This window comes from Nicotiana attenuata, unplaced genomic scaffold (genome assembly GCF_001879085.1).
Source record: "Nicotiana attenuata strain UT unplaced genomic scaffold, NIATTr2, whole genome shotgun sequence".
NCBI classification, from domain to species: domain Eukaryota; kingdom Viridiplantae; phylum Streptophyta; class Magnoliopsida; order Solanales; family Solanaceae; genus Nicotiana; species Nicotiana attenuata.
In genome coordinates this window covers 538-22,096 of record NW_017670968.1, presented here as the reverse complement: position 1 = coordinate 22,096, position 21,559 = coordinate 538, and the positions used below count along the sequence as shown (strand labels likewise).

Below are 21,559 nucleotides of genomic sequence, written 5' to 3'. Positions count from 1 at the left end.
AACATGAAAAGGCTAAATTAAATGAAATATATTCTTTTAATACTTATGTTTAGAAAGCACTTAGGGACTCTGTATCTCTTTGTATATCATTGTTGACGCCATCGATCCAAAAAAAAGTTGCACCCAAGTTCAGGCACACATGAAGCCACATATTTCACTTGCGTGTCATTGGGATAACCTGCCACGCCACATATTTCTCTCTTTATAGCAAAAAGGCCAGCAGCCGCGGAAGCGGAAACGTTACAGAGAAAGGCAGATTCTTCTCTGCAAACTGCTGTCGAAAGGTGAATACATAATGTCACGTTTGATCGAAGCTCGGCTTTCCCTCTCCAGATTCTCGTAAGCTCTTTATATACTCCTAATCTCCCATTTTACATCCACTCTAAATTTGGTCACTTCGGACTTTTTCGCCGTTTTATATGTCAAATTTCTGCTATTGGAAATGATGAGCTCTCGTGTGTGTGTGTTCGCGCACATTAAAGTATTTAAAAATGATCAATGACTTTTGAGTACTCAACAAGGCCCCAATGAAGAGATCATGTTTAACGCACGCGGCCTTGTTCATACAAAGAGTTCTCAGCTTTGCATGATCTCTTTTTAATTAGTGTATTATATACATAGTTCTAAAATTAGGGGGGTAAAGCACAACTTGTATAAACTAGGAAAAAAGTGCAATATGTTTCGAATTGAAATAACATGTCCTAATTTGGGGTTTATCTCTTTTGACATTACTCATTATTGGCGTTTAAATATCTGTAGCTAATGAATCCTCCTAAAACAAATATATATGTTAACCTTGGCGCAGTGGTAAACGTTGTAGCTGTGTGACCATGTCAAGGGTTCAAGCCGCGGAAATGGTCTAGCCATTCCCCGCGTATACCCCGAGTTTAGTGCACCGGGCTACCTTATCAATACTTTTGCGATAAGCTAAGTTGCGCGGACTCAATAAAAGCAGAAAAAATTTGAAAGAATAATGTCCATCTTGGAGAATAAAAGATCGAATTCTACCATATTCATGTCAGTTTTTCACGTAATATCTCTCAAAATTTATAATATTTTGATAGCTCTATTTTTATTAGCACCCGTATCCATGTCCGGATGTGCACCCCGTAATCTTAAAATTTAGATTTTTCCGAATCCGATACTCGGATCCGTTCCCGTATCGGATACCCGCACCCGAGTCCGAGCAGCTTAGGCGATAAGTACATGTTGATTGTAATTTGTTTGTTGGCTTCTTTTCTCCATTTTTATTGTCAAATGCGGCTCTAATTTCTCCTTTTTTGTGTTTGCTGATACTATGGTTGAGCTAATTTGCTAAGTTTTAAACAGGAGCGTGACGTCATCCAGAAATCTTCGCTTTCTGTCAACTGAGTCTAATAAAACAGATGAGCCCTTTAGAGTTGAGGAAGCTGAAACAGTAAATGTGCCTCCACCTCCGACTGAGAAGGTACTTAACTTTTCAAGCTTAAGCTGGCTGAACCACAGCTTCTTGCCTTAGTGACTATTTTACATCTCTTTTCAGCTACTTGTGCTGGGTGGAAACGGATTTGTTGGCTCACATGTCCTCAAAGAAGCTCTGGACCGTGGTCTTGCTGTTGCTAGTCTTAGCAGGTATTTTGTTTTACTTACGCAATCACTTGTTTATATATGTAGCTGTACTTCTTTGTTGGATTTTATTTTATGTGGGGTATAAAGTACTGTAATGAGTCTATGTTTGCCACATTCAAGTTAATGAAGGAAAGAAGACAAACGAAAGGTCTACTTCGACAGTCTGGTAGCTAAGCTGTTTGTTTGTCTTTTATATTTTGAGTTTTTGGCTTGGCTGTCCTCTGGACTCTATGTTTTTCTGATTGATCACCTCAAATCTGAAATAAGTAATGAGGCTACACATGGCGAACAATCAAAAGCTGATAATTTAGCTGTTGCACTTTGACCCTGCACAACCCTTTTTGTGAAGTGTGAACTAAAGCTTTGACTGTTAAGTGAGAAGGCACATGACAGTTACACGATCCATACTCATTAATCTGCTTTCGCAGATTCGCTAGGGTTAGAAATTGCATTAGTGGAAAAGAAAAATGAAATCTGTTGGCAGGGTACCTTACTCATCCAAATTTCTCCAGGTAGCAGTAGCTACTCCTTGCCTGCACCCAACTAAAGCACTTATCCTTTATGGCCAAGATGAAAAAAAGGAGCAAAAGGAAAATTTCCAATGAAAATAATGAAGGTAAAACATCTTAGAGAAACAAAGGAAGGGGGAAAGAAGGTTCATCCTTAAGGCTGCTAATGGATGATAGGTTGAAGGGGAAGAAGAAAAAAGAAAGCACTTTCTTGCATCTGTATCTTGTTCAGATATTTGTTTGAAATGTCTTGGTCAGATTATCCTTGAGCTTCTTTGTCTCGCCCTTTGACTTCATGGATCAGAACTTGGCGTTGAGTTAGGAACTTAGGAATACGGGCGTAGTTGGAGCAGAAAAGGTGGTAAAGAAAAGGTTGCAGAACAGGGAGCCAGAGAGAGAAGAAATCAGGGGAAGGAGAATCATGTTTCTAAATTTTCTCTCCTTATGGTTTTGATGAATATTTGAACATGAGGTAGTCGATTCTTAGTATTATTAACAGGTGAATCTTCAGTGCAGAAAGTGTAAGTGGATGTAGGGTTCTTCTTAGCTACAGCGGGTGGTGGGTTGTTATAGTGGTTTGGCTGAGTCTTCCTTAGATGTAGTTATAAGATATAGTTATATGATGCTTATATCGTGTTAAGTGGCTGACACTTTTTCGTTGGGAAACACCATGATCAAGAATGGCATAGTCACATAGCTTCATTAACGGCCTCAATTTTCACAGAACAGCATATAAAATTTTATAAGAAATTATGTTTCTCACAGACAAGTAAGAGGGTGATGTACTCTTGTGTTCTTTTCGATATTCCTAATATGGTTTCACAGATCTCTGGATGTTACTGCCCATACCGTTAAGTTTTGACACATTCATGGCTCCAACTTAAATTTATACTCCTTGTGCCTACTAATAAATCGATGAAATTTCTTATTGCGCATTTGCGCTTATGTGTCCTCTATGCTTTCTCTTCCCTGATAGAGTCTTTGTTTCTCTATCAAGACCAGAAGAAATAAAGAATAATTTAACCCTGTAAAGTAATACTTCCTCCGGTCCACTTTGTTTGGTATGGTTCCGAGTACGTGGGTCAAAGCACTTGATTTTCGGTGTGAATTTGGACATACATTCTTCAAGTTTTTTGAAATAAAATTTGCATATATGGAAACTAGGTAAAACGTACTACAAGTCCAAATATCTAACAATTCAAAAGATTTAAAATATTTAAGAAAAGCATGGTCAAAGAAGAACCTCTTTGACTCTACAATTTGTAAATGCGACAAACAAAGTGGAACAGAGGGAATAGCCTAATATCTGAAATCACTTAAAGTTTTCATTTGTAGTTTCTCTCAATGTTTCACACCTATTTGCAGGTTATTCTTCTGCTTCCTTTTACTTTCCCGAATATTAGAGCCACAGTGTTTAGGTTGTTGCATAAACCTTCGTGATGGAAAGCCTATTCTGGCTCCAAACGGTGCTAAATATGTGCTTGTTGGATCCTCCTTAGAGTCCTTTCATGCTCTTTGTTGGGCTGCAGTTGGTCATGTATCGATATCAATCTTTCTGCTCTGATTTTTTTCCCGTCCTGTTCTTCGATATCAATCTTTCTGCTCTGATTTTTTTCCCGCCCTGTAGAACAGGACGGTCATCAATACAAGAATCCTGGGCTAACAATGTGTCTTGGCATCAAGGTTTGCTATGTTAATGTCTACTTTGGTTTGTCACCGGAGGGTCTATTTTATTTCTAGCTTTGGAAATGTTGATGCTAGAGGGATTTAATGATTTTTGCTTCTATGTCCGACCGACAGGAAACCTACTTTCAACTGATTCGTGGAGTGATGCACTCAAGGGAGTAACTTCTGTTGTATGTACTGCCTTTGGCCTTTCAATTATATCTAATTATCCCTCTGGCAACATTTCAATATATAACGCAAAATGATGGAAAATTTAGCTACCTCTCTTTTGTTGGTTTTATATTTCTTTGTTTTGCAATTAATTTTTTTTTTAAACTTTTGGACAAGGGAGAGTGACTCTGGAAAGGTTTTTTATATTCCAGAAATGTTTCGTTCACTTGTCTTCACTAAAAGTATATCTGAATAGGTTTTTCAGTGTCATTGTTTAGTTTCACTAGATGCTTTGTCTATGGGTGTGTGTTGGTGTTAAGGAAAATATTTTTAGGAAAATGTTTTCCAACTTATGTTTTTGTGGCTGAACAATATTTCTGAGGGAAAACAATGTTCAGGAATAGGGGAAGATGACTTCCCTCATTTTTGGATGAAGTTATTTTTCTTCCCAATCATCTCAACTCTTAACTACACATCATTGTTTAACCAATATGTAGATATTATTCTCAATCTTTAATACTCAAAATTTTATTTAAAACACTACTAGGTTTTGCTAATATTATTATCAGTTTAATAAATATATTTTCTATTTTTCACTCTCCAACCAAATACATGAAGACATTGTTCAGAAAATAAGTCATTTTCCGGGTTTTTTTCTCTCGAAAGAGACTTCTGTCATGCCACAGACACTTGAAACTGAGAGATACGCTGGAGAATTATTAACTGTTTTAGAAGCAATGATGGTTTTGAACTATTGGAACATAGTATCTTATCACTTACGTTACCTTCTAGTAAATATTATGGTAAGTTAAATTAAATACTGCTAATATAGCGAAATTTTGACGGGCTTTAGTCATTCGCGAAAATGAAAAGATTATGGATATTTTCTGAAGAGCAAACTTGAGTTTCTTTTCCTAGTATATTCTTAGACAGTTTAGTAAATATGAAATCAAATTAATTAGAAGTTATGGTAGACGTTTCTCTTTTTATCTGGAGTGTGGAGAGTACAAGGATCAAGTTTACCCTCCGTTATACTTTTTGTGTAAAAATACCCATGGTGTTATACAATTAGGTCAAATATACCCCTCATCCGTTAAGGTTGTCCAAGGTGGACGCCCAACCCCATGTGGCACTGACATTTTGGCCACGTGGCATGCCACCTCACTGCCCTAAGCCCATTTTACCCCTCTCTTTTACTTCTTCTTCCACCAATAACACCTTCTACCCCTCGACCACACTGCTACCATTAACACCACCATGACCAGAGTAAAGAAAAACAAAGCTTCGAGGACCAACTCTTTTTGCTGCTGTTACTAATTTTTACATCTGTCTTTTTTTTTTAAAAATAAGTTTTGATTGTGTATGAAAATTAAGAAATATAAGAATTTAACACCTGCTAAAAGTATTACTATAAAGCTTTTTGTGATCTTAACATACCGTAGTGTTTTGATTGTTATAAGGTAAATTGAAAACTTAAATCTAAAACGTTTCTATAATATAAAATGTGTCCAATTTATCAAAAAAAGAATATTTAAATGAAAGGACATTTGTAAAAGGGAAAAATACAGAAAAAACATTGTAAGAGGAAAAGAAAGACAGGGAAAAATGGTTCAATTTCCATTTGACTTGTTTAGAGAAGTTGTGACCCACTTAATTACATTTGGTACTAAGATATAGCGCGTTCACACACGGAAACAATTTTCAATCTCAGCTTGGTTTTTTATTTCAAAATTACCGTGACCATGGTGATGTTGATGGTGACACTAGTTGTGGAGGAGTAGGAGTTGCTAGTGGTGGAAGAAGAAGTAAAAGAGAGGGGTAAGATGGGTTTAGGGCAGTGACGTGGCATGCCACGTGGCCAAAATGTCAGTGCTACGTGGGATTAGACATCCACCTTGGACAACCTTAACGGATGAGGGGTATATTTAACCTAATTGTATAACATTAAGGGTATTTTTAGATAGAAAGTATAACGGAGGGTAAACTTGATGCTTTTCTCATAGAAGAGGGGTATATTTGACCCATATCCGTAAATAAAGTGAAAGCGAAGAAGCAATTTTATACATGTAATTTTGTTTCTATGGAAAAATAGTAAAGCGTTTTTGTTTCTATGCTTTTTAATCCCATGGAATTTTAGTAAATGAGAATCTAACAGAAGTGTCAGATTACTGTATTTTAAAAGTTCAAGATTTTCTTTTTTGCCAAATGATATCTAAGGTTAAAGCATGCACTTAACCAAAGTTTAAGGAGTTACCAGTCTCCTGTACTTGTCGGGTCATAGTGGCATAATCGCCTTTCTTTCCTTTTGTTTAAACGAACCGAGAACTGCAAAGTTTAAGGAGTGACCAGTCTGCTGTACTTGTCGGGTCATAGTGGCATAATCGCCTTTCTTTTCTTTTGTTAAAACATGAGAACTGCCATGCAGTTCTCGGTTCGTGCGCGTTATACTTGCACAGGGGCTGTACCAGTATACTAAATCCTTTGTTCGAGAACTGAACTGTTTCTCGTAGAATTTCTTTTCATCGCTTTTGTGGGAGCTGGGGATGAAAATAAATAGGAACTTACTTCCTGTGCCCCAGTTATTGGTTAACGGATTCTATTTGGACATTTCTAACATTTGTATTTTCTAGCATTGTTTAGTTGTAAGATTTGCTTTAGAGAATTCTTAACGTACTTTTCACCGGTACATAGTTTTTAAGAAATTAATTAAATGATTAAAGAAAATTTGTCAAACCGACATTGTAATCTAAAGTAAGTTTTTTAGGTGGGTGAGTAATTTCTTTCCCGATCACATGAATGTCTTAGTATGCTCCAGCTAATGTTCCCAAGAGAACGGTTGAACTTGTATGGTATTGTTTCTTTTTGAAGTTTATTAATTGGATCCACCTTTGTGCAAAGTCTGATCAGTACTAGTATATTGATATTTTTTCTCCTCTTTTTCTCATGTGCTCTTCTATTGTAAGCTAGCTTGATATACACATAGCTTATTGGTGAAGATCAAAATATGGTTTTTGGCATAGGCCATTTTAAAGATGGCACGGAGCAGTGGCAGTTTTAGATGGATTATCTTTTTTGCTTCAATTACTTCCTGGTATCATTTGAAAATTAATTGTTAGGAGAAAACAATGTCCCTCAGAGAATTTCTCTCCCATTCTCCTTTGTGCAAGGAGACCATGATAGAAATTTTTTGACCTACCGTGATGTAACATGGCTCAGAAACATGTAAGATACTAAGCTCTATTGGTAGGAATGGCAATAGGAAATTTTGTGAAAAAGAGAATTGTGAGTAAGATAAAAATTAAGTACGAGAAACTATGGATCTATTCTGATGCAACACAGCTCAGAAACATGTAAAACATTGAGCTCTCTAGCTGGGAACAAAGGTCGGAATCATTGAGAAAAGGAGAAATTTTTGTGTTGGATCGGTGAAAAAAAGGAGAACTATTAATATGATGAAAAGAAATAGTGACGGACATATCTTTCAGGGTTAAATGCTGGAATAACAATGGTACACAAGAGACAAGAAAAGCGGGAAATGAGATTGGAAAACTGGAGATATTCACCTAGGCTCGTCTAAGATTTGACTATGGAAATTTCAGTTGAATAACTTCCACAAATCCTTTTCCATTCAAAATTTTGATAGCAAACATAGCATGCACGAAAGCTACAAGATTTAAAAAAAAATCATGATTTCACACATGGAATGCTATAAGATTGAATCAAGGAAGAATTTCTTCAGTATTACTCTTTTAGAATCTTATCCTGAGACCTAAGTATGTCATTCTATATCCATATTTTGGCTGCTCAAGCCGGTATAGGTACAGAAGTGCTTGTGGGCCGGGGCAAATATTGCGGACCAACAGATTAGGTGGTCGACTATCGATTGGACTTGGTAAAGGTTGTCGTAGATTTTTTCTTTTCCTTTGTTTGATAAGGCAATGTTGTGAAGAGCGTGAAGCGAGGAAAAGCGACAATCCCCTTTTCGCTTAAAGCGTGAAGGGAATTTTAAAATATAAATACTATATTGACAACACATGTAACTATAAGCAAATGTTCAATACTTCAATGTAAAAACTAAAGAGTAGCATCAATAAAAGCACAAAATGAGCATCTTATTCTTCTACAAGATTGTCAAATTCTTGTATTTTACTATCATTATTATATTTTTTTTTTTGAGATGGTAACAGATATACTATCATTATTATATTGCTCGTCATCTTCTTCTTATTCTTCATCAACTTGGGACGAAGGAATTGTAGCTGCTTCTTTTCCCTTCCTCCGTGAGCTTGAAGTTGAGTACTCCCCCTCAAACCATAAATCCTCTCCCAAATTCCACGTGCCTCCGCAACATTACCCAAGTGAAATTAGAAACTTCCTCAAATACTTCTTCATCTGCATGATCTTCTGGGACTCGAGTTAGCCATTCATTAGCATCATCGATGTTGTCCAAACTAATTGGATCAATTATATTGCGAGCGTTGTAACGACACCTCAATGTTCTATTGTACTTAATGAAGAATAGATCATTGAGACGCTTTAAGGCTAGTTTGTCCTCTTTTTTGTATGAACGTGTACATAATAAGTAATTAGTAAGATTATGACAATTGAGATATAATTCAATAAATATACTAAATCTTTCTTCTTAGCTCTTACATGTTCAAACATGCTCCAATTCCCTTCACACCCGGATGAGCAACAAGTTAGACTTAGAATTTTGATGGCAAACTGTTGTAATTCTGGAGTGGAACGGCCATATTTCTTCTACCATTCAACTGTAGAAGTAGAACAAATATTCAAAACACAATATTTGTAAAGAAATAACTTATTAACTATAAAGCAACATATAAGCACTCGCTCACCTGGTGACTTTGTCTTTCTTTGTCAAATAACCATGTTTTTTCCAAAAAGTTGCTCAGCATTCCTATAAGTACTAAATTGCTCTGTTATTTTATCTTGCTCGGATTCTTCTGGTGTCAACTTCTCAATACATTCAGTGTATTCACTCCACAATTCTGCATCTCCTATAATCCTCTCTTCATTGTCATAAAACAGTTCTGGGTTCAAAACAAGTCCAACTGCATGCAAAGGTTGACGAAGCTAATCTGTCAACCTTTTATCTATGATCTCAAAGACTTCTATATTATTCTTAATCACTAAGCGAGTCTCAAATAGCCTCATTTGCCTTTCCATTGCTTCTTAAAGGTAGCCCTTTTGTACTCTTTGCTCCCCATCCACCAAACGAGACACTTTAACCAAAGGACCGACAATCTTCAATGCATGAACCACATTATTCCGTAATGCACTAGAGAGCATAATATCTCCAGATTCTCTCCTCGAGCTTCCCTTCCATAGGTACTGTTAGTGTACTCTTCTGAAACAAATAACTTCTTCAAGTTGGTTTTTTGCTCATACACTCTATTAAAAGTCAAGAAACCGGTAGCAAATCTTGTCTTTGCAAGTTTCACCAAGCTTCTTTGTTTAGTGAATCTCTTCATCATATTCAATAACAAAGGCCTTTGAACAAGATATGAATGCTCTCTAATTACCTGATTAAAGACTGTACTGAAGGGTCTTTCCTTGAAAATGTCATCGAAGATCAAATTAATGCAATGTGCTGCACTGAGTCCAATAAATATGCGGGTACATTGCAGTCATCAAATCACCAGCTTTAACATTTTTACTGGTGTTTTCCATGACAAATTGAACAATATTTTCTGCTTCGATAGAGTCTATTGTACTCTTGAACAAGGAGTACATTTTTAAAGAATCAGTAGAAGAGTTGCTTGCATCAATAGACTCAAGAAACAAGCTTCCCTTCGGAGAATTCACCAAGATATTGATAATCATTTTTTTCATTTTTTGCCGTCCACTTATCCATCATAATAGAACAACCAAACTTGTTCCATTCTACTTTCTGCTCCTCCTCGATTTAGTTAGTCTCTTCCACCTCTTTTTTAGATATGGACCTCTAACTTCATGATAAGTTAGAGGCTTCATTCTTGGACCATATTGGCCTACGGTCTCAATAAAAGCAGAAAAAGTGTCAGAATAATTAACACAATTAAAAGGAAAACTTGCATCGTCATCCACCGCGCAGACATTGCAACTACACGATCCATCAAAATCTCTTTGGCATCAATTTGACGATTACCACTTTTCCCTGCCATATTTCCTGATTTTTGCGAGTAATAAAAATCTAGAGAACCTTTAGTCTTACCGGTAGATCCACAACTTGAAGACATTGTTTGTAGCCTTCCCCGCTTTTGTGATTTTAATGGAAGCGACAAAGCATCATCACCTTCTTCTATTTCATCATCGTCATCATCAAGATTATGCACTTGTTCAAGATGCATTTGAGTTTTCAACTTTTTTTTTGCAGGTACGCTTTCATATCTTCCTTCACATGCGGCGAAACTTTAGGACAAGATGCAACTTTTGGATCACCACCAATGAGATAGAAATTTTTGACGATAAATTCTCCCATTAGAAATGTTGTTCCAAAAAAGACATCTAATTGCCATCTTGTTGGTCTTGCTAGGTTTTTCAGAATAAGTCCAAGCCGAATCTTTCCTATCGTCTTCTCTTGCCAGGAAAAGAACAATTGAAGAACAAAAAAATGGCAGTAAGAACAAAAGATGAAGAACTTAAAAAAAGAAATTAGCAGCATTTCGCTGCAATTTTAAGGGCTGAAAGGAAAATAACAAGAAGAAGAAGAGAATGAGAAAAAGAAGAAGAACTGAAGGAAAAAAAAACTTTGGCAGTATTTTGCTGCTATTTTCAATTGTGATTTTTGCTGCTATGTAATCTTCTGTTGAGCTGCTGGAAATCCCTTATGAAGCTGCTGTTTATTCTCTCTGAAGGAACATGTGATGACAACTGAAAACAACAAGTACAAGTTGCTGCCAGCTCATGGATCGGTTCATTGTATATTAATATGGCTAACCAACACTTAGGAAATAACATAAAAAAGATACAGCATAAACAAGTTCGTATGTGACTGACCTGCTATGGAATAATGACTGGGCATTATCTCATGACTATAACTGCATCATTATGTTTTTATGGGTATAGACTTGATATACGTCTAAGTCTGAACCTGCTACTTTCTCCATCTTTCCCTACAATTACAACATTCTTATATGTTGCAAATTGGAACTGCAGTCACTTGACACTTTGAATAGGATTAGAGGCATAAGAACATGAAAATTTTTCTTAAACAGTTGAGCTTCAGCTGTACAGGATTCATAAGGTGGAGGATACTATCCGAATCAATGTATAATAACATTCTTTCTATGAAGTCTACTTGCTCCTTCTAAGGTCCTACAAGGCTATTTAACATCCTTCTTTACTTTTCCATAGAGTCGCCATTACTATATCCAATTCCCATGAAGTTTATTTCTGTGAGCTGCCACTATGTTATCTCAAATACTATATTACTTCGGATGACTAGTGTAACCGTTGTTTTTTTTTGTGTGTGCAAGTTATAAGTCCCGAGGCAATTTTTTTTTGCAGATCTCTTGTGTGGGTGGCTTTGGCTCTAACTCATACATGTATAAAATAAATGGGACAGCCAATATAAATGCAATCAGAGCTGCTTCAGAAGAAGGTATTTGCTAGTTTATATTTTTCTACATTTCATGGTACTTAAGCACCTCTGAAGTGAGACTCTGCTTACCACTACTTCCCTTTGAAAATGTTAGTTCAATACCATAATGTCAAAAAGTTTTTGGTTTCGACTAGGATCTCTTTCCTATTTGCCAATAAAAGCATTTTCCAAGAATGTAATTCTTAGTGTCGTTGCATATCTCAAGCCTCAAGTATAATGGCTTAGAGCGTGATGTCGGGAACTAAAATTAATAATTTAACCACCTTTGCTTTTGCTCTTATCTAACTATTGCCTCTAGTAGGTAAATATGGGTTGATTTGAGTAATTTAGTGGCCAAAGACGTATTGTTGATAGGAAATGATTTGGTGGATGCTCGAAACAAGTCGATGGCATGATGTGATTAGTGGTAGGCATGGTTTTCAACCGTGGCCGAACTTTTGCTTAGTAGGAAAAATTGTAATGGAAGATTTTCAAAGATCCTCAGTCTTCTATTGTGTGGATTGTCCTCATTTCATTGAAAGAATAAGTTGTTGTCTTTTTATATCGTCTAAGCCTCACCTCATGCTAGCTTCTAGTCTTGAGCTTGGCCCAAGGTTGATTTTCACATGGTATCAGAGTTGAACCAATCTTTTTTTGGGTTTGCATAATGCAAGGCCCTGGCGATATGTTATCAACGTTCCAAATAACTAGGGCTAGGCGCGTGGAGGTGTTGGATTGTCCCATACTGGTTAAGGAATAAGTTGTTGTCTCCTTATATGCTTTTGGCCTTTTGGGTAAACAGGAAAAAATATTCTAGGAACCGGCCAATGTGTTCTACCCATCCGATGAGTGTTTTCATCTTCTTTCACCGGTGATCATTCATCCATCGCTACTCTTTGGCACGTTTCATCCGTCCCTTTCTCAGTTCGTTCAAGCACCATTTATCTCTCGGTCAACCACTCTGGTGCCTTTAATCTATTCGGCTTCTGTCGCTGCTACTTTCTACTCTAGATGTTGAGTTTCTTGTCATTGTTTACACCAATAATGTACTGGAGATTTCAACACCATATATCTTTTTTATGATAGAGAACATACTCCTTTTTGTGTATAGTGTAAGAAACACTTTCTTTCGTTGTGTTGTTACCAAATGAATTTCTGGGTGAACGAATTTAAACATCTATCTTCTTTTTGGTGGTTTTATGCTATTCTGGCAAGATTTTGGCCTCAACTTTCTATGTTTTCAAAATATGCAAACTCAAATTGGTTTCTCCACTTTTAGTTTTTTTTTGGGGAGGGGGGGGTTGGGGGTGGGGGTGGGGGGGAGTTACGATATCAAAAGTTTATGCATGTAGATTCGTACACATCTAGGGTCAGTCGCGAATAAGGAAAATCTTATAGAATGTTACATGATGCCCATCAGATATTCTGTATTTCATTGTACAATATTAATTTACCTTTTTAGTGCAGAAATCAATTACCCATTGCCTAAGACGCCTATATAAGGAGCATTTGTTGTCAATTGTTACTAGATTAAGTCAATGATTTTTTTTTGTTGCTATTTTCACATTTATGGATTAAGGCAATAGTAGCAAGAAGTGTCTTCGACTAGCTAGTGGACTGCAGTGATCAATAGGACTGGAAAAACACATCGCACATATGAGTCCATCAAACTTATCTCACAGATTTTGGCACCTAATTCAGTTTCTTGAAGCCCCTTAAATTGTTTAGCCATTGCTCACAAACTGTATTTGTGACTTTATCAAACTTTTCTGCTTGAGTCTTTAACTTCTTCGATGAAGAGCTTGAGTCTTTAACTATGCCACCATCTTTCATTTTGATCGATTAGTTGGTTTTTTCTTTGTTGGAATTTCCATATCCTTTCGTTTTAAATATAGAGAAGTGAATAGTCTCACATTCTATTTGGCTTTTCCCAGTAATGAACTTTTAAATGCTAAAGACATGTATTTTGAACCCCTACTCATCTTGGATCCCAACTTAATTTTTTTCTTGTACATCCACTGTTCCAACTCCAACAAAGGAAGTGCTCCTCAACCTCTTTTTTCTGACTTAAGGTTTCACTTAAATTAATGTGATTTTCAGTAGAGTGGATGTCAATCAATCACTTGTTGCGCTGGAGAGCCAGGATAGTCCTTAAAATCCTTATTGATGCATTGTGTGCAGGAAGAGTTTACGAGATTCATTTTCTGATCATCAAAGAAAGAGTTACAAGACTTGTTCATGGTTGACCAATGAACGTGGCTTTTGCCAAAGACGACTCAAAATAGTTACTACATTTTAGCTCCTAACATGGTTCTTGGCTTTTCAAATGTTTTCCCTAAGAGGGCCCTAACGTAAAACAATCACATTTTAGATCATATCAATCTTACCACCTCTGCATTATAAAGTGGGTTGGATCTGTTGCATTCTTCTTTTTTTTTGGGGGTGGGGGGGGGGGGGTGGGTGGGGTGGGGGAGGAGGGATAAATCTTGGAATTGTTATATGAGTCCTGGGTATCATTGCAAAAGTTGTACTTACGTACACATGGCAACTATTAGTCTGTTAGAAAGGAAAACAATCTAGCCAGATTATAACTCCTTTATTTGTATGCATATGTGAACAGGAGTGGTTTCTAGAGGTAGTATTATCTATGGTTTTTCTGCTGTATTTCTTGCTGAGCCTTGTATCACCGTCTTCAATTGATGATGATGCATTGATTTACGCAAAAAGGAAAGTTGTAGGCTGACTTCTATAAAGTTAATCTAAACATTCTATTTTGTGGGATTTGGGTCATTGACACTGTATACGTGGTTCATTTCTATGTGCAGGTGTTAAAAGATTTGTTTACATCTCAGCTGTGGACTTTGGTCTTGCAAATTACTTGTTACAAGGTTATTATGAGGGAAAGGTATTTGCCCAATATTTTCAAGTGACTCCGAGGGTGTTTGGGTTAGCTTAAAGCTGGTAAAATCAGAAAAGTACCTTTTGGCTTATTTTGTGTTAGGTAACCTCAAAAGTTGTTTTAAACCAACTGCTTTCAAGTCAAAACATGTCAAACAAGTCAAAAGCTATAAGTTGGGGTCCCTAACTTATTGGTTTTTAGCCTAGAAGCTATTTGTATTTGACCAAAGTTGTTTACCTTATTATTCCTTACATATTTTTATATTCTCTAAAGTACCCTTTCCTCACAAAAGACCTAATGCCATTTTCTTTCTTTAATTTCTTCTTCCTTCTTTCGTTGCTTGGACTGCTCTGTGGCCACCTCTTATTTGTCTATTTGTTTTTTTGACTGTAAACTCAACATCATCAGTAGCAGATTACTTATGAAACCATTTTATTCACAACAAGGGAAGCATTTTATATCTCCTCAATTTCTTTGCTTAATGTACCTTACTCATCTAATGTCCTAGATAAGCTTTGGTGCTGAGGTGTACTTAGTGCATACAACAAATTAAAACCTTAAAAGCTCCAACATGCGAGTATCTAGGAAATTTTGACATTGCTCTGACGCTTCTGCGAGTTAGGTCGAGAATTAGGGTAAAAGATTAGTAGTTAGTCGAGACTTTCTTCTTTCTTTCCAAGTGTATTAGTACTATTCATGTATTTTCCTATTCTTAGATCTCTATTGCTATTTGTTGTTTTGTTCACTTCAGTTATCTTATTATTCTGTTATTGTTACTATTTGTTGGTACTTCTTCCTAAATTTTTCCTTTTATTTGAGCCGAGTGTCTATCGGAAACCGCCTTTCTACCTTCACCACCAGGTAAAGGTAAGGTCTGTGTACACACTACCTTCCCCATACCCCACTTGGGATTACAGTGGGTTTGTTGTTGTTGAAGTTCTGGCGCTTTTGCCCAGACGAGAAATTCTGTTTGCGGTGAACAAATTTTATAGGTTAATCTCCCATTGAGAATGTGTTATTTGCAATTGTTAGCTATAGTAGAAGTCTTCTAAACCTTCTTTTCCTCTTTCATGGATACTCATGGGGAATTGGTTGTTCCTTTTCAAAATCTCAAAATACTTGTCTTTTCACAATAAACTTTTATCATCACTGCCTTGCTGGATTTAAATAATAAAATTAGGGTCTACTTTGTATTGTTAAACGCTTGTGATTTTTATATAAAATTCGCACTATTCAAGTGTTTTTGTAGTTGCAAACTTTAGTCAAAATTGTATTATTATATGCTAATTAGATAAATGAATTATCTTTATTACAAAATGGTCCTATCTAATCAATTTGTAACTAAGTGAATTGAGACACAAATTAATTTATATTTGAATTAACTTAAATTATCAAATGTTGCAATAATCAGTTCATTTTTAATATTAAACAGCTTCAAGTCCCATTTCGTTTCTTTTAACCAAAAAGAACATTTATTTGCACTCTTTAATCATAATATATCAACCGCTTATTTTTAGTTTCAACACTTTTGCTAAAGACATAATTAAATAAATAAAAATGTGTTCTCTCTAATAGCTTAAGCTTTTAGATGAGATGATCTTACATTTCAACATGGTATTAGAGCAGGCAGAGGTCCGGGGTTCGAGTCTCACTGCCACACAAAAATTCACATGCTTGGCTCATAAAAAAGAATCAAGCCCCCACGTGAGGGGACATGTTGAAGACATAATTAGATAAATAAAAGTGTGTTCTCTCTAATAGCTTAAGCTTTTAGAAGAGATGGTCACACATTTCAACAACCCTTTTTAGATGAGATGGTCACACATTTCAGCAACTCTCTCTAAACGCGTACCGCCTATTCATAAACATTGGCTCCAGTGCTTAAAACGTGATGTTCAGCACGTGATGTTTAAGAACTACTAGATTCAGCTGGACCGGAACGTGCATGTGGTGCTTAAAAACTGCTTAAATTCAGCTATCCCAAGGAGCTCTCATTAAGATTGTGTGGAGGAGATCAACTTGTACTTAGGCGATAAGAGAGCCATAAAATGTGGTTTTCTTGTCATTTACTAAAATTAACTCTATAGATGGGGATTATTCCCTAGTGCCACCTCTGCAGGGATTCGAACCTATGTTCCTAAGGCCGTTACTCATGTCTTCAACTGCTAAGCCACTCCTTTGGGGCACATCAGTTCAGAAATACTTTGAAAGTGAATAGTTTGGTTCTTTATCCGGTTATTTTTGATAAGTTCATGTCTGTATCATGTCGTGCAGAGAGCAGCTGAAACTGAACTGCTGACCAGATATCCATATGGAGGTAAGCAAGTTGTGCTCATTTCATACTTCTCCGAACCATTTTCTGGTGTGCCGACTATATCTGATTAACTTGATGATTTGTCAATTAAGTACTCAGAAGATTTTTTGGTGTGCCACTATATACCAGACCTCTCCGCTTGACTTCTTTAAACCTTTCTGGAAAGAAGATGCATGAGCTATTTGATACTTCCCCTCATCCCAATTTATATGGCACTTTTTCCTTTTTATTCAATCCCAAAAAGAATGTCGAAACAATTATCTTAAAATTACTATTTTAACTTTAATGAATTGACTACAATTACACAAATATCTTTGATTTGTTTTAGACAACAAGTTTCAAAAATCTTCCTTCTTTCATAAATTTGGTGTCAAGTCAAATATTGCCACATAAATTGTGATGGAGGGAGTACAGAATTAGAGCTTTTCTATTTTGTATCACTTTGGTATGTTTTTAGTAGGCACATGAGCCTTACCATTTGAGGCAAATCGTTCAACATGTGTCCCCTTTACTCTTGAAAGGGTCAGAGGAAGTATTGGTAGGAAGTATGTTAGATTGCTTTTATTTGCTATAGTTGGTAGACAGGCCTAATTGTGAGCTAAGGGTTGGTTCAGTAACCCGAATGGAGTTTAGGCATTTGGACATGAATTGGTTGATATTTAAAAAAATTTAGTAATATCTGAATATAAGTAGAAAAAGGGTATTTGGATGTTGAAGTTGTTTTTGGACATGAAAACATAGGTGAAATTTTGTAAGCGAACTTGAAAAACTCTTAAATCCTCTTGAAATTTCATATTTTAAGTTTGAAGTTGAAATAATGGGTTAGTTTGATAAACAAGATCTACGGACAAACCTGCGTGACGACATGAATTTGTTGATATTTGGGGAAAAAGTGTTATCTGAAGTTAAAGTTGAAAAACTTCCAAAACTTGTTTTTCAAACTTCAAATTTCATATTTCAATTTTGAAGTTGCAATAAGGGGCCAATGGGGCGTGTTTGTCTTTGTAATTGAAATGCTTATGACAACTGAAGATTGGAAATTCATTTACTTTCATAGTTCAAGAGCTCATTTCGTAACAATTTCTGTCTTTTGCAGGAGTAATTCTGAGGCCTGGATTTATTTATGGTACACGTCGTGTTGGGAGCATGAAGCTGCCTCTAGGTGTAATCGGTTCTCCTCTACAAATGGTAGGTGTCTTTTGATTCCTGCCGTTCGAACTCCTTTTCATACGATCATACTGCTGCAATTAATGAGGAGATAACTTGTGCTGCTTCCTTTAACGTTTTAGTCCTGATGTAACTTTGCCCGTGCATAGAAGTTCTTGCTTTTTTCTGTTAGGTATCCCCGAAGCTCCTATATAGATATTGAATAGGATGTGTAACGCATTCCCCCCATGATTCTCTTGCCAGCAAAAGAAAAAAAGAGAGAAGAAAAACTGTGGTGAAAGAGTCTCTTTCCCTTTACAGATTTACGCAAGGACTATGCAAATCTTTTATCTTGTCCTGCAGATGCTGCAACTTTTTGTGTTGTAAGTTTCTCGTCGTTGTTAATCATGATATTACTTCCCTCAGATCCTGCAACATGCGAAATCGCTGAGTCAAATTCCCCTTGTTGGACCGCTGTTTATCCCTCCTGTTAATGTCACTTCGGTAGCAAAAGTTGCTGTCAGAGCGGCAACAGACCCCGTATTCCCTCCTGGTGTCATTGACGTTCATGGAATCTTACGCTACAGCCAGCAGAGACCTGTATAGATGAATGATTGACAGGATAGCATGATACATCCAGATGATTTTTTTTCCTTTGGTGTTTCAATTTTTATTATCCTGATGTTAAGATGTACTCCACTTAATATTTAATGAGTAGTAATGGGGTAGGGTGACCGCATTTTTTGCAAGTATTACAGTTTCTGCTTCAGAAAACATCTGGCACGGACTATAATATTTCACAGCATTTTTATGGCTGGAAGGCGCATGTTATTAAAGATAAAACAAAAAGTTTGAAAGTCAAGAGTTTGCAGCATGTTAAGGTACCGAAAGTTTAGATCAAGTGGTTTAAAGTTTGGTCATAAATATTCTTATATGTAGTTCAGTTTTCTTTACAACTCTACACCATTTGGTCTAAATTTTCCAGTCATCATGTGTGGAACTTTTGAATGACTTTGGTTCAAATGCTCTAAGGTTTTTATTTTAGTATGTAGTACAATTTCTTCAATAACTTTTGATCATTAAAGTTATCCATGAACTTGTGTGGAACTTTTTGATAATTTGTTATGGGTACTCTAACTTCTTCTACAATTTTAGTTATAAATTTTTTGTCAGAACTAGGAGTGCACAACTCTCAGGAATGCCAATGACGTATCCTTGAACAAATAATTATCATACATTAGGTTGATAGTAATGTAATGACTTTTTAAGTTTTAGTCTTATAATTTCTTCATCTTCGGTAATGATTTTTCATTTCCTTAAATCCAACTAGAAGACAGTGTATTCAATTGAATAAGAGGTCATATTGACTTTGTTTGGTTTCTTTGGTTGGTCCTTGGTGGTAGAAATAAACACTTGCAGATAAGAGCAATTCTTTTTACGTTGTGTGGTTAAGCTTTGGTCTTATCATTTTTTTCTTCCTTTCTTCCTTGCCCAAGTTGTATCAGATGACGACACTTATTGCATCGGTGGAACACTGCAATAGAAAAAATTCACTAATTGAAACAGAGGAGAAATTGCTGGAAAACTATTACTATCGCAGTTCGAAGCCATTAGTGATAAACATTAGAAAGAGAAGACATTTATTGGAGGAAATAATAAAAATATGCCTTAATAGAGAGAAAATAAATGTGTTTTTCGAGTTGTAATTAATGGCCTAGTGAAGTACAATAGGTTTCGACTAGTTCTGAATTGCTCTCTTTCTTTCTCTGCCTCTGTTACGAACTGTCGACTCGTAAGGTAAGAGTTGATCTTATTCCCCCACCAGTTTGCTCACAACAAAATCATCCCAACAAATAGCTATTAAGAATCTCCATGGATAACAATTAAAGAAGCTTTGAAGCTTTGAATTCGAAAATTAAATTTTGCGAAATTGTTATTTGTTTGTATTGACATTGTTGCAAGTGATTGGAGATATCCTTTAGAGTTTGTATCTCGATTTTTAGAGAATTTGCTAAATGTTCGAGGTGATTTTGATTACAACTTAGAGTGAAATTCGAAGAAGAGATAAATAAATTGTATATATTTTGAAGAAACGGCATACAACTAACATAATTTTATACAAGTTGTATATAAATTGTATGTGAATTGTAGTTTTTCGCTTGATTATGTATAAAAATATGTATTTAAGTTGTAGATAAATTGTAGGTTAATTGTAACTTCTTAACGGATTTTATATTTAGTTTGTAAAAAACTTTAGTTACTTTTGTAAATAGAAAAATTGAGATAAACGGGGTAAATAGTTTAAAATTTTATATATACACGAAGAAACTAATTTTTTTTGCTTATGAAGTGGAAGGTTACGTTTGCTAAGATCGTTGAAAGAAGGGTACAATATATAAAGAGTAGCTTTTAAAAAATCTGATTAATTATTTTTTGGGTGGCAAATAAAGAATTTTATTACTAAATGTAGAAATATACAGATCAGTTGCCAAAAAAGGAAAAAGAACAAACAAAACTGGCAGCCTGGTTAATTGGACAGAACTCAGAAGGCCCAACTTCCGGCAGAGTCCAAAACTTAAATGATAATTTTTTGTATAAAAGTACTTTTTTAATGTTTTAAAAAGAAAAGGTACATTAATGGGTATTTTGTAGTTTTATACTGCGAATTGACTTAACAGATTTTTTGCTGTTAAGGCATTTCGCAGTATAAAACTGCGAAATATTAAAAAAATATTTTTTAAGACATTTCGTATTACAATACTGCGAAATAGGCTGATTTTAGGCCCCACCAATAATTAACTGACATAACAATAATTCAAATACATAATTCGCAGTATTATACTGCGAATTACTTTGAAAAATTGTACACCCCAAGGTCGGACTTGCCTTATTTATAGGCGCTTCAATTTTATAAAAATTCATTCAACACTTAAATTTCAAACATACATTTATTCTCTCTTCTCCTTATCAATCAATATTTTACAATGTCTGAAGTGCCAAAAATAAGGGTTTCACTGTATTGGGGGGGTGAGATTGTGGTGGAGAATAACTCTGTGAGGTATAGCTCACCTCCACAGTGTCATGTTAAATTGCCGCTTAATATGGAGTACGATACATTAGTATCGTTGCTATGTAAAAAAATGAGTGAGCGGAGGCGTTCGGTTAGCCTTAAAGTAACCGGTAGATTTCCTTATTCAGTGACTTCGCAGGGGTTTGCTTATTATTCTGAGTTTAACATCGAGGATGATGAAACTCTTAGAGATTTTTTGCGGATTCCGGATGAATACAGGGAATTTATTGTAATAAAATTATTGGAAATGTACGTCAAGGTGGAAGACGTTCCTAGTAATGAGGGCGTGCATAGCAGGGATAACCCCCAGTCATCGGGTGGTTATTCTGGAGCAGCATTTGCCGGACAGATTGGAGATGAAAGAGTTTGCCTTGATTTAAACTTGTCACCACAGGCGAATGAGCAGCCAGAAAATAATGTTTCCACTTTATATAATCAACAAGACGACTGGTAAACTTCAATTTTACTACGTTTTAGCGATTTTTTTTCCATGTTTTAATTGGATTTGTATTAACACTCATATTTTTTATAGGGGGTACCGTCCTGATTTGAGTTTTACAAGTTATGACCTCGCCCCTAGTTGGAATCTGCG

General features: G+C 35.9%; 1 protein-coding gene across 1 annotated transcript; it reads left to right on the top strand.

The window, feature by feature from the left end:
* Positions 1 to 121: 121 nt before the first annotated feature.
* LOC109244908 (uncharacterized protein At1g32220, chloroplastic-like) lies at positions 122 to 18,885 on the top strand. Its single transcript, XM_019412066.1, has 10 exons — positions 122 to 339; positions 1,330 to 1,447; positions 1,523 to 1,611; positions 3,745 to 3,800; positions 3,918 to 3,973; positions 11,466 to 11,559; positions 14,364 to 14,443; positions 16,712 to 16,754; positions 17,848 to 17,939; positions 18,324 to 18,885. The coding sequence occupies exons 1-10, from the start codon at positions 296 to 298 to the stop codon at positions 18,501 to 18,503; spliced, it is 852 nt and encodes a 283-aa protein (XP_019267611.1). The 5' UTR covers positions 122 to 295; the 3' UTR covers positions 18,504 to 18,885.
* Positions 18,886 to 21,559: the final 2,674 nt, after the last annotated feature.